Source organism: Rhinoderma darwinii, chromosome 2 (assembly GCF_050947455.1).
Source record: "Rhinoderma darwinii isolate aRhiDar2 chromosome 2, aRhiDar2.hap1, whole genome shotgun sequence".
NCBI classification, from domain to species: Eukaryota; Metazoa; Chordata; class Amphibia; order Anura; family Rhinodermatidae; genus Rhinoderma; species Rhinoderma darwinii.
The window spans coordinates 58,922,366-58,949,583 of NC_134688.1; the positions used below are offsets into that span (position 1 = coordinate 58,922,366).

The 27,218-nt window shown below is 44.5% G+C and overlaps 1 protein-coding gene across 1 annotated transcript in view; it reads left to right on the forward strand.

Moving 5' to 3' along the window:
• The window catches only part of PDX1 (pancreatic and duodenal homeobox 1), a 44,373-nt gene extending 23,461 nt beyond the window's left edge, over positions 1–20,912 (forward strand). Inside the window, exon 2 of the mRNA XM_075850020.1 lies at positions 19,993–20,912. Within this exon, the coding sequence (XP_075706135.1) occupies positions 19,993–20,402 (410 nt within the window). The 3' untranslated portion in view covers positions 20,403–20,912. The remainder of the gene's footprint in view (positions 1–19,992) is intronic.
• Positions 20,913–27,218: the final 6,306 nt, after the last annotated feature.

Sequence of the window (27,218 nt, forward strand, 5' to 3'; positions counted from 1 at the left end):
CGACGGATTGCCATCGCCGCATTTAAGTGGTTTGAAGCACATCGGCAGCCCCCACGAAGTGATCATGGGGGCTACCGATGCTTGTCGTGGCAATCGGAGGTCAGATAATGACCTCCGGGTTGCCATGTACGGAAGCCTCGGAGGAGCAGCCTCCGGCCGGACCTCCTCGGCTTCCTGTCAGAGTGACAGTTACGTCACAATGACAGTTGGAGTACATTACACTACGTGTGTAGTGTAATGTACTCTAGCAGCAATCAGAGCTGCAAGTCTAAGTGTCCCCTAGTGGGACAAGTGAAAAAAGTAAAAAAAAAGATAATAACAATGTTTTAAAAAAGTGTAAAAATAAAAGTTATAAGTTCTATAAACAAAAACTTCAATTTTTTCCTATAATAAGACTTTCATTATAGGAAAAAAATGAACACGTTAAAAAAAGTACACATTTGGTATCACCGCGTTCGTAACGAGCCCAACTATAAAACTATAATGTTATTTTTACCGCACGACGAACACGCCAAAAAAAATCAATAAAAAACGACACCAGAATCGCTATTTTTTGGTCACCACCCCTCCCAAAATAGAGATCAAATATTCGCATGTACCCGAAAATAATACCGATAAAAACTACAACCCGTCCCGCAAAAAACAAGACTGAAAAATAAAAAAGTTACGGCTCTCAGAATATGGAGACACAGAAACGAAATTATTTTATAAAAAAGAGATTTTATTGCGCAAACGCTGCAAAACATAAAAAAAACCTATATACATATGGTATCGCCGTAATCGTACCGACCCGCAGAATAAAATATAATGGTCATTTATAGTGCACGGTGAACGCCGCAAAAAATAAACTAAAAATCATTGTCAGAATTGATGGTTTTTGGTCACCTTGCTTGCAAAAATTTTTTATAAAAAGTGATCAAAAAAATCGCAAGTACCCCAAAATAGTACCAATGAAAAGTACATATTGTCCCGCAACAAATAAGCCCTCACACGGCTCCGGTGGGGAAAAAATAAAGAACTTCTGGCTCTCAGAATATGGCGATGCTAAATGTGCAGAGTATCCAAAAGTGGATAAGATCGGGCGCCATTTATCAGTGCGACACCGGCCACACATCTATGAATTATTATTTATTTACCGCATTATTATACCCTCTTATTATGCCCTGATGTACTCCGCACAGATTACACATACCCCCACATTATAAACTGAAATACCAGCGAAACCCAAAACAGAACAGTTACCAAGCAAAATCTGCGCTCCAAAAGCAAAATGGTGTTCCCTCCCTTCTGAGCCTTGCAGCGTCCCCAAACAGCAGTTTGTGCCCATATATATGGCATCGCCATACCCGGGAGAACCCGCTTAACGCTTTATGAGGTATTTGTCTTCAGTGGCACAAACTGGGCACAACATATTATGCACTAAAATGGCACATCAGTGCAAAATTTTAATATTCACACCATCCGCTGTGCATTAACCCATTTGAGCACTATGACTTAATAGCACGTCATGGTGCGGGGGTTTATGTATGGAGCGGGCTCACGTGCTGAGCCCGCTCCATATGCTGCGGGCGTCGGCAGTGCATTACAGCTGACACCCGGGACTAACGGACAGGAACAGCGATTGTGCGGTTACAGAAGCCTGTAAGAATAACAATATACTGCAATACATTAGTATCGCAGCATATTGTACCCGCGATCCAATGATCGCTGGTACAAGTCCCCTAAGGGGACTAATAAAATGTGTAGAAGAATTAAAGTTATTAGTAGTGAGAAAGAAAAAAAAGTTACAAAAAAAACCTTTTCCCATTTTTCTTCAAAAGTAATGTAAAAAAATTAACAGAATTGATATCGCTACGTCCGTAAAAGGCCGAACTATTACAATATACCATTATTTAACTCGCACGGTGAACACCGTAAAAAACTTAAATAATTTAAACCGCCGAAATCGCTGTAGTTTTCGTTTTTACCGCACGGCGAAAGCTGTAAAAACGAAAACCCCAAATAATGGAATCAGATTTTTTTCCTATATTCCTATATTTTCCTATTTTTTTTCAGTTTCCCAGTACTTTTTATGGCACTTTAAATGGTATCAATAGAAACTACAATTCCTCCCGCAAGAAATAAGACCTAACATCACTCTACTGACGGAAAAAGAAAAAAGTTATGGCTCTTGGAAGGCGGGTAGTGAAAAACGAAAATAAGAAAGCAAAAAATGGATCAGTCATGAAAGGGTTAATTCATTTCTAATGAAAAAATTGCATGACCCCATGTGGGGTATTTCCGTACTCGGGAGAAATTGCTTTACAAAAATTGGTTGTTTATTTCTCCTTTATCCCTTGTGAAAATGAGAAAATGCAACATTTTAGTGGAAAAAAATTGTGATATTAATTTTCTCCACCTAATTTTTATAAATTCTGCAAAAGACCCGTGGAGTCTAAATGCTCACTGTACCCCTAGAAAAATTCATTGAGGGGGGTTTCCAAAATGGGGTAACTTGGGGGGCTTCCACTGTTTTTGGTCTCTCCAGGGCGTTGCAAAGGTGGCACCGAAAAACAATCCAGCAAAATCCGTGCTCCAAAATCCAAATGGCGCTACTTCCCTTCTGAGCGCTGCCGTGGGTCCAATCAGCAGTTTATTACCATATATGGGGTATTGCCGTAATCAGGAGAAAATGCTTTACAAATGTTGTGGTTCTTTTTTTCCTTTATTCCTTGTAAAAATGTAAAATTTCTATGCTTTTTCAGAAAAAAAGTTGATTTTCATTTTCACTGCCTAATTCCACTAAATTCTGCAAAAAACCTGTGTGGTCAAAATGCTAACTATACCCCTAGATAAATTCCTTGAGAGGTGTCATTTCCAAAATAGGGTCACTTTTGGGGGTTTCCCCTGTTTTGGTCCCTCCAGGGGGTTGCAAACGTGGCATGGAACCGAAAACCAATCCAGCAAAATCCATGCTCCAAAATCCAAATGGCGCTCCTTCCCTTCTGAGCCCTGCTGTGGGTCCAATCAGCAGTTTATTACCACATATGGGATATTACCGTAATCGGGAGACATTGCTTTACATATGTTGGGGTGCATTTTCTTTATTATTTCTTGTAAATATTAAAAATGTCTATGTTTTTTCAGAAAAAAGTAGATTTTCATTTTTACAGACTAATTCTAATAAATTTAGCGAAAAACCTGTGCAGTTAAAATGCTAACTATACACCTAGATAAATTCCTTGAGGGGTGTAGTTTCCAAAATGGGGTAACTTTTGCGTTGTTTCCACTGTTTTGGCACCACAAGACCTCTTCAAACCTGACAAGGTGCCTAAAATATAGTCTAAAAAAAAGGAGGCCCAAAATCCACCAGGTGCTCCTTTGCTTCTGAGGCCGGTGCTTCAGTCCATTAGCACACTAGGGCCACATGTGGGATATTTCTAAAAACTGCAGAATCTGGGCAATAAATATTGAGTTGCATTTCTCTGGTAAAACCTTCTGTGTTACAAAAAAAAAATGTATTAGAAATTAATTTAATTTTTTGTGAATACTGATTCAAATACCTTGAGGGGTGCAGTTTTCAAAATGGGTCGACTTCTGGGGATTTTCTAATATATAGGGCCCTCAAAGCCACCTCAGACTGAACTGGTCCCTGAAAAAATAGCCTTTTTAAATTTTCTTTAAAATAAGAGAAATTGCTGCTAAACTTATAAGCCTTGTAACGTCCTACAAAAATAAAAGGACGTTCAAAAAACGATGCAAACATAAAGTAGACATATAGGAAATGTTAACTAGTAACTATTTTGTGTGGTATTACTATCTGTTTTACAAGCAGATACGTTTAAATTTAGAAAAATGCAAATTTTTGCTAATTTTTTTCTAAATTGTGTTTTTTTTCAGAAATAAATACCAAAATTATCGACAAAATTTTTTCACTAACATAAAGTACAACATGTCACGAGAAAACAATCTCAGAATCGCTTGGATAGGTAAAAGCATTCCAACATTATTACCACATAAAGTAACACATGTCAGATTTGAAAAAATCGGCTGGGTCCTGAAGGCCAAAACAGGCTGGGTCCTGAAGGGGTTAAGCAACTTTCTATATAGACTTCATAAAAAAAAAAATCCAATCATTTTAGTGCTAAAGAGTCTGTGTAACACTTGTACATAGCTGACTGTGCTGCTGATTCTGACACAGATTTCACAGCATACTGTTCCTTTAGGGGTTAATGATCATTTGTTCTCTTCTTTAGGCTGGGTTCACACACCCTATTTACGGACGTAATTCGGGCGTTTTAACCTCGAATTACGTCCGAAAATACGGCACCAAAGCGTCGGCAAACATCTGCCCATTCATTTGAATGGGCTTTACGATGTTCTGTGCCGACGGTCATTTTTTTGTGCCTGTCACTTCTTGAGACGTAATTGGAGCCGTTTTCCATTGACACCATAGAAAAACAGCTCCAATTACGTCCGTAATGGACGCTGCGAAAAGCGCCTGCACTTGCCATTATGTCTGAAATGCCGGAGCTGTTTTCTCCTGAAATTTCAGCCGTAACGGAGGCTGCCATGTGGACATACCCTAAGGCTGGGTTCACACACACTATTTACGGACGTAATTCGGGCGTTTAAGCCTCGAATTACGTCCGAAAATGCGGCTCAAAAGCGTCGGCAAATATCTGCCCATTCATTTGAATGGGTCTTACGATGTTCTGTGCCGACGGTCATTTTTTTTACTCGCCGCTGTCAAAAGACGGCGCGTAAAAAAGACGCCCGTGTCAAAGAAGTGCCTGTCACTTCTTCAGACGTAAATGGAGCCGTTTTCCATTGACTCCATGGAAAAACAGCTCCAATTACGTCCGTAATTGACACAGCGAAAGACGCCTGCACATGCCATTACGGCTGAAATTACGGTGCTGTTTTCTCCTGAAAACAGCACTGTAATTTCAGCCGTAACGGACGCTGCCGTGCGAACATGCCCTAAGGGCAGATACAGACGGACGTTGCGTTTTTGCGCGCGCAAACAACGCGGCGTTTTGCGCGCGCAAAAAACATCTGACAGCTGCGTGTGTCATCCGTGTATGATGCGCGGCTGCGTGATTTTCGTGCAGCCGCCATCATAGAGATGAGGCTAGTCGACGCCCGTCACTGTCCAAGGTGCTGAAAGAGCTAACTCTTTCAGCACCCTCGACAGTGAATGCCGAACACAATATTGAAAAACCTGTTGAAGAAAAAGTTCGTACTTACCGAAAACTTCCCGGCCGTTGCCTTGGTGACACGTCCTTGGTGACGCGCCTCTCGACATCGGGCCCCACCTCCCTGGATGACGCGCCAGTCCATGTGACCGCTGCAGCCTGTGCTTGGCCTGTGATTGGCTGGAGCTGTCACTTGGACTGAATTGTCATCCCGGGAGGTCAGACTGGAGGAAGAAGCCGGGAGTTATCGGTAAGTCAGAACTTCGTGTTTTTTTCTACAGGTTCATGTATATTGGGATCGGAAGTCACTGTCCATGGTGCTGAAACAGTTTAACTCTTTCAGCACCATGGACAGTGACTATCTCCTGACGTCGCGTACCGATAATTTTTTTGCCGGGTTCGGCCAAAACGAGTTCGGTTCGCTTGTCCGGCTTCGCTCATCGCAAAGACACTGTGTTTGGATGTTTGGAAACAGAAAAGCACGTGGTGCTTTTCTGTTTACATTCATCCTTTTGACAGCAGGTGCGCTGTTTCAGTCGGTTCGCTTCCGTGCAACCTGCGTGGTTTTCACGCACCCATTGACTTCAATGGGTGCGTGATGCGCGAAATACGCAGAGTTATTGAACCTGTCGCGCTTTTTGCGCAGCAGACAAACGCTGCGCAAAAGGCACGGACTGTCTGTACTGCCCCATAGAGTTGTATTGGTCCATGCGTGCCGCGTGAAAACCACGCGGCCCGCACGGACCGAATACACGCTCGTGTGAATCCCCCCTAACTGTGAGAGCGGTGAGACTATGGAACTCTCTGCCACAGGATGTTCTGATGGTTGATTATTTGAGTAAGTTAAAGGAGGGCCTTGATGCCTTTCTTAAAAAAATATAATATTACAGGTTCTAGGTACTAGATTCTGGAGATGGGACGTCGATGCAGGGATTTATTCAGCTTTCCTATATTTGGAGTCAGGGAGGAATTTTTCCCCTAATGAGGCAATTGGCATCAACTTCATATGGGGGTTTTGACTTCCTCTGGATTAACACGGTAAGATTATACGTTGGACTTGATGGACCTGTATCTGTTTTCAACCTTATTAACTATGTAACTAAATAGTGATTGAAAAAGAAGAGGATTTGTGTTATAGAATAGACAAGTCAGAGTCCTGACCTTAACCCTATTGAGATGCATTGGCATGACCGGAAGTAGGCTGTGCACGCAAGACATCCCAGACATGATGATGAACTGAAACACATTTGCATTAAGGAATTGTTCAAAATTATTCCTCAACATTGTGCAAATCCTATTTGCAGCTACAGGAAATTTGGTGGAGGGGATTATTGCTAAAGTGGGGTTCTACAGGCTTTTTCCCTGCACTGTGGATGTTTACTCAATATGCTCAATAAAAGCCATAAACAGTACAACTGTTTTGCTGGGTTCACACAGAGTTTTTTGCAGGCAGAAAATCTGCCTCCAAATCTCGTTTGGAATTTTGAGGCAAATATTGCTCTGCCTGCACGCCGATTTTCGCTGCATTTGTCGCTCCGTTTTTTAATGTCTTTTTTGCCCGTGGCCATTAAGCGCCGTGGACAAAAAAAGCAGCGAATTACGCTTTCTCTGCCTCCCATTCAGGGCCGCCATCAGGGGGGTATTAGGGGTAGTGGTGTGAGGGGCCCGGCCAAACCTAACTGAAAGGGGGGCCCGGCAACTGCCGCAACATTCTTTTGGTAGGAAAAAACGGGCCCCTGTAAACGGGCTGCTGCTGCGGGCCCCCTCCCCTCGTCATGGGGGGCCGTCAAACAGTCCGCCCGCGCGCGCGCACCCGATCGCGCGCACAAGGAAACTCCCGCGCGTGCGCACTCGCGAGCGCGCACCCACGAACGCCCGCACTGGAGACCGCCTGCGATCGGCCGCGCGCGCACCCGCGAACGAAGCGCGCGCAGCCGCGGACACACATGGACAAAACTTACCTGGAGCCTGGCTGGAGGTGAAGGACTGGACGTCTGGACCGAAGACCTCGCCTGGAAGAGGACTTGAGTGGGAGCAGCTCTTCTGACACGGTGAGTAAATTATCTCAAAGTGCTGTTTATGTATGGCCCTGTTCACACAGTATTTTGCAGGCAAAAAAAAATCTGACTCAAAATTCCTTAAAGAATTTTGAGGCAGATTTTGACCTGCCCACACTATCTTGCCGCGTTTTTTTGCTGCGTTTTTTGCTCGCGGCGATTGAGGACAGCAGACAAAAAACGCAGCGAAAAATGCATTTTCTGCCTCCCATTGATTTCGATGGGAGGTCAGAGGCGGAACCGCGGCAAGAAAGGACGTGCTGCTTTTTCTTTTTTCCGCAACTGGCTCCCATTGATTTCAGATTAAATCAATGGGAGGCGGTTTTGGAAGTTTTTTGGTGCTGATTCTGACGCAGTGTCCGAGTCAATATCAAGGCCCAAAAACTCTGTGAACTGGGCCTTATTGTTAGGGCTTATTCAGACGAACGTGTAATACATCCGTGCAACGTGCGTGATTTTCACGCGCCTCGCACGGACCTATGTTACTCTATGGGGCCGTGCAGACTGTCAGTGATTTTCACGCAGCGTGTGTCCGTGTGTCCGCTGCGTAAAACTCACGACATGTCCTATATTTGTGCATTGTTCGCGCATCACGCACCCATTGAAGTCAATGGGTGGGTGAAAATCACGCCCAGCACTTCCACAGCAGTATAAACTATGAATGAATACAGAAAAGCACCACGTGCTACAAACATACAAACAGAGTGTCATAATGATGGCGGCTGCATGAAAATCACGCAGCCGCGCATCATACGCTGCTGACACACGGAGCGGTTATGGACCTTTTGCATGCGCAAAACGCCACGTTTTTTGCGCGTGCAAAAAGCACATGCTCGTGTGAATCCGGCCTTAGGGTAGGAACACACTAGGCATGAACACTGCGGATTTTATGCAACACATTTTATTGTGGAAAATCTGCAGCGTATCACAGTCGCAGCAGAGTGGATGAGATTAGAACAAATCTCATCCACACGCTGCAAAAAAAATGGACCTGCAGTGTGGCTTTTGGCTTTTTAAGCCGCAGCGTGTCAATTTATTCTGTGGAATCGCTGCTCCTCTGTTGCAGAAATGCTGCGGTTCTGCCGCAAAAATCACAAATGAGAAAAAAAAAAGGTACTTTTTTAAATTGATAAAAAGTTTAGACTTGCCCCGGCCGTAGTCCTGGTGACGCAATCCTCTATTCTTAGCGCAGCCCGGCCTCCTGTCATGACGTTTCATCCCATGTGACTGCTGCAGCGGTCACATGGTCTACAGCGTCATCCCAGGAGGCGGGGCTACGTTCAGAAGAGAGAGATGCGTCATCTAAACTACGGCCGGGCAAGTCTAAACTTTTTTTTCCCTGCAGGATTCCCGCAGCGGACACGCCTTACCAAACCTGCGCCACTATTTGGTGCGGTTTTGCTGGCAGAATTCCCTGCGACTACCAGGGCGGATAAGCTGTGTAGTTTTACTCAGCATATCCGCCTAGTGTGTCCCTTATGATGTCGCTCCTGGAGCTGCTGCCTGTCTCTAAATAGGCAGTTGGTTCAGTAGAATTTGGAATTATTTTTTTTTGTGAACCAGCTTAAAAAAATACAAAACTTTTGTGTTAGGGCCTCTTCACATCACCGTTCGCTTCCGCTCCGGGGTTCCGTCTGAGGTTTCTGTCGGGTGAACCCCGCAACGGAAAGTGAAAGTGATAGCACAGCTTCCGTTTCCATCACCATTAGCGCAGTCGACTACGCTATTGATTCCGTCCGAAAACCAGCCGGAATGGTGACGAACGGAAACCATTAGCGATGTTTCCGTCACCATTGATATCAATGGTGACTGAAACGGAAGCTGTGCTGTCACTTTCACTTTCAGTTGCGGGGTTCACCCGACAGAAACCACAGACGGAACCCCGGAACGGAAGCGAACAGTGATGGGAACAGGCCCTAACACAAAAGTTTTGTATTTTTTTAAGCTGGTTCACGAAAAAAAATAATTCCAAATTCTACTGAACCAACTGCCTATTTAGAGACCGGCAGCAGCTCCAGGAGCGACATCATAAGGGACACACTAGGCGGATATGCGGAGTAAAACTACACAGCTTATCCGCCCCGGTAGCCGCAGGAAATTCTGCCAGCAAAACCGCACCAAATAGTGGCGCAGGTTTGGTGAGGCGTGTCCGCTGCGGGAATCCTGCAGGGAAAAAAAGTTTAGACTTGCCCTGGCCATAGTTTAGGTGACGCATCTCTCTCTTCTGAACGTAGCCCCGCCTCCTGGGATGACGCTGTAGACCATGTGACCTTCAGCAGTCACATGGGATGAAACGTCATGACAGGAGGCCGGGCTGCGCTAAGAATAGAGGATCGCGTCACCAGGACTACGGCCGGGGCAAGTCTAAACTTTTTTATAAATTTAAAAAAGTGCCTTTTTTTTTTTTCTCATGTGTGATTTTTGCGGCAGAACCGCAGCATTTCCGCAACAGAGGAGCAGCGATCCCACAGAATACATTGAATCGCTGCGGCTTAAAAAGCCAAAAGCCACACTGCAGGTCCATTTTTTTTGCAGCGTGTGGATGAGATTTGTTCATATCTCATCCACTCTGCTGCGACTGTAATACGCTGCGGATTATCCACAATAAAATGTGTTGCATAAAATCTGCAGTGTTCATGCCTAGTGTGTTCCTACCCTAAGGCCAGATTTACACAAGCGTGTGCTTTTTGTGCGCGCAAAAACGTGGCGTTTTGCGCTTGCAAAAGGTCCATAACAGCTCCGTGTTTCAGCAGCGTATGATGCGTGGCTGCGTGATTTTCGCGCAGCCACCATCATTATGACACTCTGTTTGTATGTTTGTAGCACATGGTGCTTTTCTGTTTTCATTCATAGTTTATACGGCTGCGGAAGTGCTGGGCGTGATTTTCACGCACCCATTGACTTCAATGGGTGCGTGATGCGCGAACAATGCACAAATATCGGACATGTCGTGAGTTTTACGCAGCGGACTCACGCTGCGTGAAAATCACTGACAGTCTGAACGGCCCCATAGAGTAACATAGGTCCGTGCGAGGCGCGTGAAAATCACTGACAGTCTGCACGACCCCATAGAGTAACATAGGTCCGTGCGAGGCGCGTGAAAATCACGCGCGTTGCACGGATGTATTACACGTTCGTCTGAATAAGCCCTAACAATAAGGCCCAGTTCACAGAGTTTTTGGCCCTTGATATTGACTCGGACACTGCGTCAGAATCAGCACCAAAAAACTTCCAAAACCGCCTCCCATTGATTTAATCTGAAATCAATGGGAGCCAGTCGCGGAAAAAAGAAAAAGCAGCACGTCCTTTCTTGCCGCGGTTCCGCCTCTGACCTGCCATCGAAATCAATGGGAGGCAGAAAATGCATTTTTCGCTACGTTTTCTGTCTGCTGTCCTCAATCGCCGCAGGCAAAAAACGCGGCAAGATAGTGTGGGCAGGTCAAAATCTGCCTCAAAATTCGGTGCGCGGTTCCAGGCGGTCGCCGGTGCGCATGCGCGGGAGTTTGCGGGTGCGGCGGTGTTTGACGGCCCCCATGCTACCCAGGGCCGCCATCAGGGGGGGTATTAGGGGTACTGATGTGAGAGGCCCGGCCAAACCTAATTGAAAGGGGGGCCCGCAGCTCATGACATTCTTTTGGTGAAAAAAACGGGCCCCATTGCAGGGGCCTGTTTTTTTTCTACCAAAGGCAAGTCGCGGCAGTTTGCCGGGCCCCCCTTTCAATTAGGTTTGGCCGGGCCTCTCACATCAGTACCCCTAATACCCCCCCTGATGGCGGCCCTGGGTACCATGATATAGTACTGGACGGAGTACCGTTAACAGGCGGTGCCACGATAGGGGGGCCCGAAAATTTAGCTGTAGGGGGCCCTGAAATTCCTGATGGCGGCCCTGCTCCCATTCATGTCAATGGGAGGTCAGAGGAGTAAACACCCGAAGTTAGGGCATGTCACTTCTTTTTCCCGCGAGCCGTTTTTTCCACTCGCGGGAAAAATACGCCTCCGCCTCCCATTGAATACAATAGGAGGCATTTTCAGCCATTTTTGGTGCGTTCTCCGACATGGTTTCCGCGTCAAAAAAACGTGTAAAAAAACTCTGTGTGAACTTACCCTTTGTGTGTTATTAGTTCACATTTTCTTGCAACTGTAGATCCGATGTTAGGCCATATTCACATGACAGGGATTCTCGGCCGTGTGACGGCCACAGTAGGAACAATAGACCCCCAAGTAGGGCTATTCACACGGGTGATTTTTTGAGCGCCCGGTAGGGACATGCCCTATTTTGGGCCGTTCTCCCGGCCGCACGGTTCCCATAGAAGTCTATGGGGACGTATAAAGAACAGCTGCCACTCGGATATCGCTCCAAGAGAAGTCCCTGACGTCACTATCCATATATGGACAGTGACGTCAGGTACTTCTGAAGCGGAATCCCCGGTGCTGTGGCTGGTGATTCCGATCCAGGAGAAGTCCCTGACTTCACTACAGGAAGGTAGGGGGTGCCATCTATAGGGCTATGTACAAGGGTGCCGTGTAGCACTACCTAGAGGGGGGCTGTATGGCATTACCTACATGGGGCTGTGTGGCACTACCTACAGGGGGGATGTGTGGCATTACCTACAAGGGGGCTGTGTGGCATTACTTACAGGGGGAATGTGTGGCATTACCTACAGGGGGGCTGTGTGGCATTACCTACAGGGGGGTTGTGTGGCATTACCTACAGGGGGGTTGTGTGGCATTACCTACAGGGGGGCTGTGTGGCATTACCTACAGGGGGGCTGTGTGACATTACCTACAGAGGAGCTGTAGCAGTATCTACAGAAGTTAGTGTGTGGCATTATCTACAGAGGGCAGTGTGTGGCATTATCTACAGAGGGCAGGGTGTGGCATTATCTATAAAGGGAAGTGTGTGGCAGAAAATGTACAAATCAAATTCATCAGTTTTTAAAACGGACAGGGAAAAAAACGGATGCAAAACGAGTCAAAATCGGCCGTTAAAAACAGAAACACGGCCGGGAACGGAGACGTAACGGATGCAAAACTGGCAAGAAAAAACGGACCAAAACAAAATGGACCAAAACAAAACGGCCGACACTCGGACCCTGTCGTGTGAATAGAGCCTTAAGCTATAGGGTATTTTTTTGCTCCCTGTAGGAGCGGAGTCCCCCATCCCCGGCCACAGCTTCGGCAACACTGTGGTCGGGGATTGGGGATTCCGCTGCAGGAGAAGTCCCTGACTCCACTGTGTCTATATATGCACACAGTGACGTCAGGGACTTCTGAAACGGAATCCCCGGCGATGTGGCCGTGGATTCCGCTCCAGGAGAAGTCCCTGGCTTCACTGTCCATATATGGACACAGTGACGTCAGGGACTTCTGAAGCAGAATCCCCAGCGATGTGGTCGGGGATACCGCTCCAGAGGAAGTCCCTGGCTTCACTGTTCATGTATGGACACAGTGACGTCAGGGACTTCTGAAGCGGAATCCCCACCATTGTGTCTGGGGATTCCGATCCAGGAGAAGTCCCTGCCTTCACTGTCCATATATGGACAGTGAAGTGAGGGACTTCTCCTGGAGCCATCCCCCACAGGAAAGTAGGGGGGGGGTTACTATGTACAAGGGGTCTCTGTAGCACTACCTACAGGCGGGCTTTGTGACATTACCTACAGGGGGGCTGTGTGGCATTACCTACAGGGGGCAGTGTGGCATTGCTTACAGGGGGGCTGTGAGGCATTACCTACAGGCAGGCTGTGTGGCACTACCTACAGGGGGCTGTGGCAGTATCTACAGAGGGCCGTGTGTGGCATTATCTGCAGAGCGAAGTGTGTGGCAAAAAATGTACAAATGAAATTCATCCGATTTTAAAACGGACAGGGAAAAAAACTGATGCAAAATCGGCTGTTAAAAACTGCAACATGGCCCGGAACGGATGCAAAACGGCCAGGAAAAACGGTCCAAAACTGACGTTTTTATCAGCCGACACTGGGACCCTGTCGTGTGAATAGAGCCTTATGCCTTATTCACACTACAGGGTCCTGCCCGAGCCCAAGTGTCGGCCGATGAAATCGGTAGTTTTTCCCGGCCAGTTTGCATTAGTTTTGCATCCGTTCCGGGCCGGGCATATCTGGACAGTGACATCAGGGGCAACTCCTGAAGGGGAATCCCCATGTGTTCGGGGATTCCGCTTCAGGAGTTTCCCCTGATGTCACTGTCCAGATATGGACAGAGACATCAAGCGCTTTGTCCAGGAGCGGAATCCCCGAACACACGGGGATTCCGCTCCTTCAGGGAGCTAAATTGGGCCTAGCACATAGCACATAGCAGAGCAGGGAGATACCTCCCTGCTCTGCTATAGTGGCGTCGCTTCAATAGTAGCAGCCGCAGCAACAGCAGCTGCTAGCAGCGCCATCGGCCATGGAAGGTGTCGCCGGGCCAGGGCGCTTTTAAAACAAGCAGGGGAAGGGAGCCAGCGCAGTGCTCCCTTCCACCTGCTGTACACACGGGCCCTGCCACACAGTGTATCTCCAGCGTACAGGCATTTGTCCGAATGGCTTCAACTCCTCCTCCTCACATGCACTCTGCGCTGTGAGGAGGGAGCGAGCGAAGGAATACATGGCCATCACTCGGGACACATTCCGGTGATGGCCGTGTATTACCCGGCCCCATAGACTTCTATGGGAGCCGGGCGGCCGGGTAAACGGCCGAAAATAGGACATGTCTCATTTTTTGACGGCCAGGTTTCCCGGGCCTTCAAAATAAATCGGTGGTGTGAATATCCCCATTAGGGGTCTATTGTTCCTACAGCAGCCGGGTGACGGCCGTTTTATGAACGGCCGTCACCCAGCCGGGAAACCCTGTCGTGTGAATAAGGGCTTACACTGCTCCTGACTGTGCTGGCTCTCTCTGCTCTCACTGTGGAAGGGGAAATCAGTACATGAATGAAGATGTGCTGATACATGAGAGCTAGTGAAGGCAGCAGCATCCTATATTTACAGACCTCACATCCAGAATGTATTACTAATAGGGACACATGGGAAAAGTCTGAAACTTGGAGCAGGTTGCAAACTGAATATTAGAGGGTCTGAAAATAAATGAGGTAATGAAAATTTATTTAACTTCAGGTAACTAACATATTTTTTTATATGCTAGTTACCCGGAGTTAAAAAAAAAGTTTCAGGCTGCAATTTTCCTTAATTTATTCAATGTCAAAGGTATCCATAACCATTAGGCCCTGTTTTTGCAGCGGAAACCGTGGCAAAATGGGAGGCGGAGGCGTTTTTTTCCCACAAGCAGAAAAAAACGCCTGCAGGAAAAAGAAGCAACATGCCTTTTCTTCAGCCGTTTCCGTCTCTGACCTACCATTGACATTAATGGGAGGCAGAGAAAGCATTTTTCGCTGCATTTTTTGCCCGCTGGGCTCAATAGGCGCGGACGAAAAACGCCGCAAAAAAAACCCCGCTGCAAACAGCATGCAGGCAGGTCAAAATCTGCCTCAACATTCCAGTCTGAATTTTGAGGCAGATTTTTCTGCCTGCAAAAATCTCTGTGTGAACAGGGACTTAAGGATAGATTAAAGAGGTGTAACTCTTTTAGTCAGTATGCCACAAAAGAGGGTGTTGCAGCGGTCTATCCGAGATCTTTTCAGCGTGTGGACTAGCATTTCATCAGTTTTGGAGTTAGAGATGTCAGGATTTAGTGAGAGTGTGGATATAAAGCTTAAATGCTATGGACAACTTTGCACTCATTTTTATCTATTGTTCCTTTTCTTCCTAAATGCCAAATGAAGCAACTTTCTAAATAGACTTCATTAAAAAAAGCTAATAATTTTAGTGCTAAAGAGTCTGTGTAACTCTTGTACAAAGCTGACTGTGCTGCTGCTTCTGACATAGATCACACAGCATGCGGTTCCTGTCGGGGCTAATGATCATTTGTTCTCTTCCTCCTTTCCCTCAGTTTTATGCCCTTTATTATATCAGGTTAACAGCCTACATTTAAGGCGTGCATCGGTAGGACCTCCCGATGTACAACTCTGATGGAAGACTGCAACGTATCACATTGTATATACATTAGGATCATTTGGAGATTTATGGGCAGCCAGTTAAAAAGAGGATAGTGGTGGTGGAGGAGGGGGGATGGGTTGGAGGCTTTGCTACTACATTCTAGTGCACATAAGATTAAGCTTGAATTTTGGGGGAAATGCTTTTTAAAGAAAGTAGCTTATCATTTCCCTGATAGTCTTTCTCTTTTTCCTCACTGGCAGTATAATTGCTTCAGTTGAAGTTTTAGTTTATATTCATTCTGTCTTTACTTTTATGAAAATCATCACTCCCTGTATACATTCTTATGAGACTTTGACAATGTCAAAAGACTTCAGTGAGAAGTAGCTCATGAAAATTGGCCATAGACATGAGATAATAGTAAGACAAAACATATCAATACAAATGTTGTTTCTGATTGTCGTCCATTAATTGGCGAACACTACAAACAACCTATAAATGCCATACAATCTGCCGTGGTTTTGATCTACCCATAGTCTATTTATCATTTTTTTTTAACTAAATTGATCCAAAATTCAAAACCAGTTAATTTTATCATGTATTTTTAAAGGTAAATGATAGAATACTGGCTACCTACAGCTGCCACTAGGAGGAGCTGCTGCAGATCGATTTATACAGCTCTATTTCAACTGAATGATAAATCCTTATTCGGAAAAGCTCTTTAGCTCCCCCTAGTAGTTACTGTAGACAGCCGGAATTTTATTATTTAACTTAATGGCTGTGGGAGGAGAAGTCTTGAATTTTGAGTTCTGTATCAGAAAAACAGACCTCCGAGCCCTATAAAGATACAGTATACTATGAAACAAATTAGCACCCACTTTACATTGGTTACGGAAACAGGGTAGCACAGCGAGCTTGACTGTTTCCGGAATTCAAGGCCACTTCTGCACTGACTCTCCGACTGTATGTGGTGGACAAAGGCCGTCTCACCATGTTTAATGGCATTGGGGGATCCCCATTGGGTAGATAGGTGCGGGTCTGAGAGGTTGGTCATCAGCTATTCCTACCAACTCCTGCATAAACATGCATTGGGAGAGGGGAATAAGCTTCTACAAGTCACCTATGGCAGCAGCTTATTTCCTGTAGGTACAAAGGATCGGTCCTCCTGAAATCTAACATGTCAAATCCTTCTTTCCCCCGACACCTGCAGTTGTGGGGGAAATGTGGACACCCCTATACATATCAGATAATGGGCCTGTCTGGTCAAAATCGTCATTTGATGTATATGGGCACCTTAACTCTCTGGTTGTGTGAAGAGAACACAAAAAAGCAAATGCTTAAAAAACTGCTCCTAAATTCAGAGGGATTTGGCTGGCATCCCCAAAATAAATTCAAATCACTTAGCAGCATAGGTGAAAAATATATTTCCTAAAACTAACTTTTAATAAGGTGTAAAGCTAAACTATTTAATAAGGCCTCGTTACATCTTCACTTACTATTCCGCTGTTCTGTTCCGTCAGAGGAGCAGAACAAGGGAATAACCTGAAGCGTGGGGCTGCTACCGGCGGCAGACGGAACCCACTGACTTTAATGGGTTCCATTGGGTTTCCATCGTTGTGTCTGTGGTTTTACAATTTTTTTCGGCAGTCTTGACCGAATCTGCGACGGAGGCTTGTAGCGGAGCTTCCAACACAGATGTGAACGAGGCCTAATTCATTTTAAATTCTATAGTGTATTACATCTAAATAGATGCCACTGGGTCAAATAAGATGTGAGTAGGAAAGTATTGTGAAAACAGTCAAACTTCACATTAAATTACAAGGTACTCTAGTAATAAAACAATCTTACATTTTCAGTCGCTCACAGACAACGTAACAGGGGTGTTCATACAGGTCTTAGCTGTAGTCCAATAGTGCACAGGGGACATACCCACTGGTTACCACCCCTATGATCCTTCATCGCACACCCTTCACGTTTCGTCCATGGGTTAGGTGTAGATTAATCAGGGGACGCCTTAGCATAAGTGACCAATACCTAATAGCCAGTATAGTTTTACTGGGTTAGGTAAGGAACGGACACTGTTAGTTCTAATGGCAGCGTGGTACATGTGGCTTAAGGAGTTTAGGGTCTGCTCACTCTACTGTGAAGAGAAGTCATAGGTTTGGAGTTCTAGATTATAAAAAAAAAAGCTCTAACCGATATAAAGATATATTGTAAAAAATAAAAAAAAATGCTCAGAATTTGCCCCTATTTAAATTATACTCCATAATGTATATTAGAAAGCTAGTAACTCTGGATAATGTTACGTACTGTAACTTAATTGTCAGGGTACTTATATTTTAATTGATTGTGAAGTTCACATTAAAAGATTAAGATTAGAAATAATAAGACTCCAAATAAAGCTTACAGATTTTATAAGATTTTGTTCTGCAGTTGGCCAAGAGCTCTTACTAGGCTGTAACTCCCATAGAGTTGTGTGGAGCGGCAGCGAGCAGTCCTAACCACCGGCATACATGCTCCTCCTTCGCGGTTGTGCTGGTGGGGGGTTGGTCCCTATTTATTGATGGGGTGGCGGCGGTCGTACCCCCACCAATCTATTATTAATCCCCTATCAAAAGGATAACTGATAAATTGTATTTCCCGTAATGCCCCTTGAATGGTTAGATGCTGTCATACTTTGTTTACTTATACTTGCCGTTGGCTATAAATGATGGCATAACAGTAATTGTAGGCAATTGATACATGTTTCATAGTATTCCAGATACTGTGTGAACTTTCATGTTTTGCGTCATTGAGCTTTCCAAGACAAATCTAATAAAACATAAGTCAGACTTGACAAATGATTATTACATAGGCGCCGGGGTTTTATTTAGAGTCAATCAATAAATACTAAAGTGTAATTGCTGAGAATGAGAAACTAGATTATGCAGGTTTAGTTGGAAATGAGAAAGGAACTAACCTGGAAAGTCCAAGGTTCTAGAAGACATATTGATTGTGGGGAGATGTAAATGTATCTGATGGGCGCTGCGGCCGGATTTACGTGTGACAACTATTTCTATGTAAATGGTCACGGTATAGGACTTTGAGCTAAACGGGGATCAAAGGGGACTCCGCTTTATTGGGACGTCAGAGTAAACCCAGCCTTAGTTTGGAGTCAAGGGTTAGAGTAGCAGCGCATTTGTGGTCTTACAAATATCTTTTGTCAGGGCTTACTATATTATATATTTTCTTCAGTCTTGTCCACTTTGTAGCTCTGCTCTATGCAAAACTATAATCAGTGACTCCAGCTTCACTGCACTGTCTGTAGACATCTACGGTAGTCTGAAATCTTTTTCCTGTTTTATTAAAGACTCAGAACACTGCTTTGCTCCGTGCTTTACACTGCAGCTCTGCTTTTTTATATTGGCTGTGTACAAGCACAAAAGTCATGGAGTGTGGATTTTTATTACAGGAATGATATAAGGAGCATAAAATGCAAGCAGCTAAGTAAGTGTGGGAAAAAAAGATTATAAGACAATTTCCACAGGTACTTTATATTAAGAAAAATCCTGCAGCTCCTCTTTAGTAATATATAAGGCTATATTCACACCACGTTTGGTGTGCACTGTCGGCACAAAAGCTGGGAATATCTGCCGACATACACACTAATATGCCCATAGATTTTAACCATATAATGCCCAACACATTAATATTAATCTTCAGTGACCCTGCAGGCAGAAAAGGAATGTGACTGATGTCACTGAGACAAGTGTTTTAAAGGTGGATTTCCTCCTTTAAAGCCTTAGGTAAGTTATTACAAGACTCCCTGGTCAATGAGACGGATAAAAGTTGACTTCAATGAGGCCGATCAATCATACATTGGATGATTCATATGAGCGATCCTACATCAACATACCAGACTAAACTAGTCGATCAGGGAACGCGTTTTCACATAAATTTAGGGGAAAACTTATAATGCACATACACACATGGAGATAAATCTGTCTTGATCAGCTTGTTATGTCATACACATCATTTCACATGATAAGTGACCCAAAAAACTTTGACATAGCAAATCCCCTTTTCAGCAAACAGCGGTCAAACATTTATTCTTTCTTGATCAGCTGAAATGGTAGAAATCTGAAGATTTTTACGTATGATGTATGGAAAGCTTTAGGTTTTAACATTTGTGTGGGGTTTTTCCTTTTATACTTTAAGGTTACCTCTTTAAAGCAGCACTCCGGTAAAAAAAAATCAATCTTGACCCCCGTTTGGAAAGTACATCTAGTAAAATGTAGGGCAGGTAATCCTCTTACTTACTTTATTTCTAAACTTTCTTCTCTGGGTCGCCGTTATGTCACGTGACGCACACCGTGACTGTCCGAATTCTGCAGCGTCTTCTGTGTGGACCGGAAGTCACTTTCACAATGCATTCCTATGAGACTTATATTAAGAAGATAGTTTGGCAATAAAGCGACCGGTAAGAGGATTACCTGCCCTACCTTTTACCGGGTCTACTGTCCAAACAGGGGCCAAGATTAAAAATAATAATAATGGAGTATTCCTTTAAGGCTATGACTCCTCAGTGACTTTTGGTTACTGGTAAAATCAAGGGTTACCTTGTCTGTCACAGTAATGGGTGACTAGTGACTATTGCATGAACCCAAACCATGTTGGAATTCTCGAGATTGTCCCACAACTTTTTTCCCCCATAGGGGAACATTGGGGTTACATGTCACCTTGGAGCCTTATCCTAAATAAACTGTAACATTTTTTTATTTTCCATTGTAGGTGGCTCATATATGATGGAACAAGAAGAAAATAAGAGAACACGGACAGCTTACACCAGAGCTCAACTTCTAGAACTTGAAAAAGAATTCCTCTTCAACAAGTACATCTCGAGACCTAGGAGAGTTGAGTTAGCTGTCATGCTGAACCTGACCGAAAGACACATAAAGATCTGGTTCCAGAACCGCAGGATGAAGTGGAAGAAGGAAGAAGACAAGAAGAGAGGTCGAGGAAGTGACCCAGAACAAGACTCTGTGGTGTCCTCTGCTGATATTATAAAAGATGAGTCTCAAAGTACGGGCAACACACCGCCCACCAGGGACTTGGTGCTGTCACCTCCTCTGCCAACTTCATCATCATCCTCCTCACAAGCCAGCTCTACGTCATCCTCCAGACAAGCCGAAAAACGATAGAGATAAAATGTGACTGGTGACTCTAAAGTATTACAGTATATTGAACTCAATAGACTTAGATAAAATAGATCGGGCTAAGGAATGGACATTGTGGGCCGGGCTATTATATGTAAATGTGACCTATGCTTTATGTAGTAGTTATTGACAATGTATCACACTATACATATTGAAAGTGTTCCGCAGTAGGGTATATAATGGATGGCAGGAATAAAAGGATCATCTCTTATAAACATCTGCATCGTTCAACTGGACTCTTATGTACTCTTATGTACGCTCAAACCAGACTGTGATTTCTGTTTTAGCTTATTACAGCATCCACTAATTAATTATTTTATTGGTTATTTCTATACAATGATGTGCATATCATACAGAGAGCACCAGGGGTTGCCCGGGTGGCTGTGGCCAAGGGGCCCAGCTCAGGTTTACCCCATTCCCTTCCTACGTGCGTGGTGTGTACCTCTCAATAGGCAACATTGGAAAACAAGGGGGAAGATCCTGTTGCCCTTCACTCCTCCGGTCCCGGGATGGGCCTATATCAGCATAAAACCATATAAGAGTATTATGAGAGCACAGATGGTATATAGCAAATGGATTTGTCCCATATAACCAAATGGATTTGTCCCATAAAAAAGGTGCATTTTACAGCACAGTTGTCTTGACGCATTTCAGTGCTATGGTAATGATTAAATACTTTAAGGTTTTTTTTTCGGTTTCAGCAAATTAATAATATTTTTGTATAATTAAAAGTTATACAATTTTCCAATATACTTTCTGTATTTATTACTTATGGTTTTCAAGATCTCTGCTTGTTGTCATTCAGTAGGAAACTTCATTATTTACTTCCAGTGGATAAAATTCTGTCCATGGTCATGTGATGGACACACAGGTGCATGGCTCGTTACAGTTTGTGTAACGAGCCCAGCACCTGTGTGTCCATCACATGACCATGGACAGAATTGTATCCACTGGAAGTAAACAATGAATGTCCCTTCTGAATGACAACAAGCAGAGATTTGGAAAACCGTGAATAACAAATCAATTTAAACTTCTGTGAAGAACTTGCTGACACATCGACATGATAGAGTCAGGGTCTATTTACATCAATACCAATGGGGACATTTATTGAAATGTTTCTTTACCTTTTTCTGTAAAAATGATAGAACAGACTAACATTGAGACAATTGCTTGTGTGAACAGAGACCATAGAGTGTTCATCCGTCAGCTATCACCCCGGATTCCAACGTGTTATTTCAATAGAACATGGGATAAGCAGCTGCACAACATTGACTGTGCCGCTTATCTCGAATGGTAACAAAATATGTGACAAGTAAAAATCCTTGTATACTCAATGGCAGATGTCTGGAGACCCCAATAGACATCAGATTGTGGTCATTAAATTGAAATTTCGATGTCTGACCACTATATATATATATATATATATATATATATATATATATATATATATATATATATATATATATATATATATGTCTATATATTGTGTGCTGCATACAAGTGTAGACTTTGTAATGTCTCCGACTGGCTGGATTTGTTCTGACCGCACATTATATCCCATGTTCATTGTGTATTTCCAGTTCTCACATATCCATCGTCTGACTAGTCACATCCAGTCATTTTCTGTTTTCTCCACAGCCATTTGCAGAGATTTTATATGATTGAATTCCAAAAGTATTTCTAGTTTCTGTTATATGACTGTATTATACGGCTAGGATTAGAGCGCTGCTTTGTGACATTATTTATAAATTGGCTTTGAGAATGAAAATGCTACAAACGAATACAGTAACTAACCTGTGTATTATACAATGGAATGATTTGTAATGTGCAGAATAAAACAATAGGATGAATTGAATTTAATCCAAGTGCATTATAAATTTGGGATTTGTATCTGCAGCTCACGAGGTCAGACGCCGTCCATGTCTGAAATAAACAACGTTAATATATTGTTTCAATTAAAGACAATGTACAAACTAACACATAAGATATCATAGGGTCGCAGAGCAAGGGGAGAAGTGAGGATCAGTGACACATATGGGCGGTGTTTCATGGGATCGATGACATTGTCATAGACCAGCAAGGGTGTAGATATAAGGGGCATAGAGGTCGCTCTTTCACCGGGGCTCTGTTGCCTTGGCGGACCCAATAGCCCGTTTGCCACATAGTTGGACACTAGTACTATAAATGGTAAGCAATTGGTTGGAAGGCCCCTAATCCAGATTCTGCATAAGGGCCCAGTTATTTACACCCTGTTGGATAGGCAATGTAGGGGCACAAATAGGATTTTAGAAGAATGATATTCTTATTCTGGCAACTATTACATACAAATAGTATATACAATTCACTTTCAGGATAATAAAGAAATGCACAATTGTATAGTTATATAGTTGCATAGGTCTAAGGCCGAATTCAGACGAACGTGGCGAAACTCGGATGTGAAAAAAGGCAGTTTTCACGTATCCCCATAGACTTGAGTCTGTCAAGGGAGCCGTGAAAACGGAACAATATAGGACATGTTCTATTTTTCAACGGACCCTTCACACGGTCCGTTGAAACAACAGCCGTGAGAACGGCCCTATTGAAATACATGTGTCCGTGTGACGGCCGTTGTTTTAACGGCCATCACATGGACGTATACCACGTTCATCTGAATTTGGCCTAAAGATGCCCCTACATATTAGATGAACATCCGCCGGACCCTGCAGATTTAGTCACCCATAAACTATTATGGGATCCGTTTAACGTATACATAATGAAAGGGTTAAAGGAATTCATGAAGAATATGTTGAAATCTTAATAAACTTTTAAAAAACTTCTGACACGTCATGGGGGTCTCAGTGCTCGGACCACCGCCGATCAAAAGTCGTGACATGTCACACGTTTCTTAAAAGTTTAGTTACCCTTTAAACGTTCTCCAATAATAGTCTATGGGTGACGTATGCCACTGTTAAGCATCACAGCCTACATTTAACATATATATTGGGAACTTTTTCTAGTGTAAACGATAAATGTAGGTCAAAAACATGATGGGAATTGGGCCTTATGTGTATGGGGGTGTCCCCAATGACTCTTCCCCAATGGCAGATGTCGGGGGAAAGCAGAATCAGGGCGAGCTGAGCGTTCATGAGTATAGGAAGGTTGAAAGGAATAGCTGTTGGACGAATAAGCATTGAGCCAACATGTATAGCCACCTTTAGGCATATGTTTGATAAACATGCATGCTGGGCATATATCCCCTAAACACAGTCTGAACAGAGCCTAACATATTACAGTTACAGAGGAGGCCATTGCCACCTTGTGGTTATTAGTGACAATACAGTCAATTTTGTGACTCCGTATAACAAATTACTAATAAGAACTAGTGAAACAAACAGAGTATTTCAGCTAAATGTGTAGTGACAGGCACCTGTTCTGTGATACGGTCCTTAGTGATGGCAGGTGTCCCTCTTAAATTACAAATAATGTGTAAATGTATCAATAGGCCAGTCCAGTATACTGTGAATTCAGGGTCACGACAATTAAAACTTCCTAACGTAATTGCAGTTACCTGCGGTCTGCCACTGCCGCAACTCAGAATGGTATACAACACTTTATGTATTCATTTAGATTTTATCTAATAAGTAAAATAATTTCCAAAACCTAAAAAACAAGCACACAACTGTTTATTTTTTGTTTTCTTTGGGGGGGGGGTACCTTTATAAAGATGCCCTGGCAGCTCTCCTGACGTGTCTGTTTTAGTAAATATCTATATTTTCCATGAAATAACAATTCTGGAGCATGTGGAAAACACTGTGTTGTGCTGTCCCTCTGTTATTCCTCCTGGATAATAATCTCAGAAAAAGTCGACTACGCTATTGTTTCCGCAAAAAAAAACACAGAAACCTTACGGAACGGAAACAAGCGGAAACAAACTGCAACGGAAGCATTACCACTGAAATCAATGGTAATGCAAACTGAAGCTTTGGTTTCCATTTGGCTTTCTGTTCATGGATTCCTCCGACGGAAAGCTGCAACGGAAACCTCAAACGGAACTCAACTATGATGTGAACAGGCGCTTGTTACGTTGTATCACTATTGATCTAAAGAGAAAAGTGTCAGTGAATAGCACCAGGTACAATATCATGTTGTTCAGTAGTTGCACCATTTACCTCCACAGATATGATGCATATTTCAATGGCATTTAGGAAGACTGGCATATTGCTGGGCGCTACAATCTTCATAAATGTGCCCCTATTTCTCCAAGATGGTACAAAAGACGGTGGAACATTTATATAATATATCTTCAGGTATAAAATTCTATCAGCAAAAATAGCTCAAATGTTCTTATACCTAATTCAGCCCGTGTGATCAATGTGGGAGGAGAAATGCTACAGAATTGACATTTGGTTTTCTTCTTTTTCTTAAGAAGATTATTATATTGTTATTGTGATGATTATAAGAAATAAGAGAAGTCAGAAAAAATTTCTGGTTTTAAAGGAATGCAATATATTTTTTTTCCAACAAAATGTCGAACACCATGATGAAAACCTAAAGGAATACATTAAAGTAAATGGGTTACGCATGGCATAGTTGGTGTCCATCATGCAACGGGTTACGCACTGTAGGGCGTTATGGGATCCATGTCTCATATTTGGTGGAGTTGCCCCTCCTTACGGAATTTTTGGGAGGCGGTTCTTAAAATTATACTGAAAGTCTCTGGGGTCTCGGTTCCAAGTTCTCCTGAGGCGGCCCTTTTATTTATGTTTCCTATGCCACTACCCATCTACAAACGCCTCCTAATTAGGCACCTCCTTCATTCTGCCAAATCGGTTATCCCCCGCAAATAGAAAATGGCAGTTCCCCCACTGTGAATGGTTGGAGGTTGCAGTGGCGTAACTACCGCTATAGCAGCAGTAGCGGCTGCTACCGGGCCCGCGGCATGAGGGGGCCGTGTCGCCCACCGGCACGGGCCCCCACCATGGCCGGAGGCTCCGCTAGCTGCCGCTATGGCTGCTACAGCGCAACGCCACTGAACACTACGGCAGAGCAGGGAGGTATCTCCCCGCTCTGCCATTAAACGGGTTGTTCCTACATAAGACATGTATCCCCTATCCACAGGATAGAGGATACATGTGTGATCGCTGGCAGCGATAGGGAGAACGGGGGACCGAAAGTCACCTGAAGTTCTCCATCACAAACCTCAGACTTCCGGGGTCTATGTCGGCAGCTCCGTAGAAATGAATGGAGCGCCGGTCGTGCTTGTGCCCAGCACTCCTTTCATTTTTATTGAGCTGTGCAGACGCCGGAAGTCAGAGGTTAGTCATGGAGAACTTCAGGGGACTTTCAGTCCCCCGTTCTCCTTATCGCTGGGCGTCCCAGCGATCACACATGTATCCCCTATCCTGTGGATAGGGGGTACATGTCTTTAGTAGGACACACTATAGGTCGGATTTTTTGGGGGGGTTGGGGCTGCATGGCATTACCTACAGGGGGGGCTGTATAGCGTTACCTACAGAGGTGGCTGTATGGCGTTACCTACAGGGGGGGCTGTATGGCGTTACCTACAGGGGGTCTGTATGGCGTTACCTACAGGGGGGCTGTATGGCGTTACCTACAGGGGGGGCTGTATGGCGTTACCTACCGTGGGGCTGTATAGCGTTACCTACAGGGGGGGCTGTATGGCGTTACCTACAGGGGGGCTGTATAGTGTTATCTACAGGGGGGGCTGTATGGCGTTACCTACAGGGGGGGCTGTATAGAGCTGCCTACAGGGGGGGCTGTATGGCGTTACCTACAGGGGGGGCTGTATGGCGTTACCTACAGGGGGGGCTGTATGGCGCTATCTACAGGGGGGCTGTATGGCGTTATCTACAGGTTGGCTGTATGGCGCTATTTACAAAGGGGTCTGTATGGCGTTATCTACAGAGGGGGCAGTATGGTGTTATCTACAGAGGGGGCAGTATGGTGTTATCTACAGAGGGGGCTGTATGGCGTTATCTACAGAGGGGGCTGTATGGCGTTATCTACAGGGGGGGCTGTAAAAAAGGCACTATCTACAAGGGGGGGTTGTGTGACACCCAGGGGAGGGGGGGGGCCCCAGTCAAAAGTTTGTTATGGGGCCCAGTCTTTCCTAGTTACGCCCCTGGGAGGTTGCCTTGATACAACGTATGGAACACCTCCTGGCGTTTCTTCTATTTTGATGGGTCATTTGCTCCCTGTGATTGTGCTCACATGCTATGGCCATTGCATTTTAGGATGTATAGGAAGTTGACTTATTGTATGTTTTTTTTTTCTCCACTTTACTTTTAAAGGGAAGGTGTCACGAAAAAAATATTTTTTATATGTTATTGCTTTTAGTATGTCATTAACTCCTTAATGCCGAAGGGCGGATATATCCGTCCTGAGCAGCTGCTAGTTCGCGCAGGAGGACGGATATATCCGTCCTGTGATAGCGCGGGTACTGAGACTGTACCCACGCGATCAGCGGCAGGAGCCCGGCTGTTATACACAGCCTGTCTCCTGCTGCAACTGCCGGAATCGAAGCGCGCGCCGATTCCGGCAGTTTAACCCATTAAATGCCGCTGTCAATAGTGACAGCGGCATTTAATGTGTTTGACAGAGGGGGGAGCTCCCTCTGTCACCCGATCGGCACCCCCGCAAACAAATCGCGGGTCGCCGTCGGGTTTCCATGACAGCCGGGGGTCTAGCAAAGACCCCCAGTTCTGTCTTCAGCATCTGCCTGTTAGGCGATGCCGGAGGCATGACCTAATAGGTTGCCTGTCAGTTTTACACTGACAGGCAATAATGCTTCGGTATACTAAG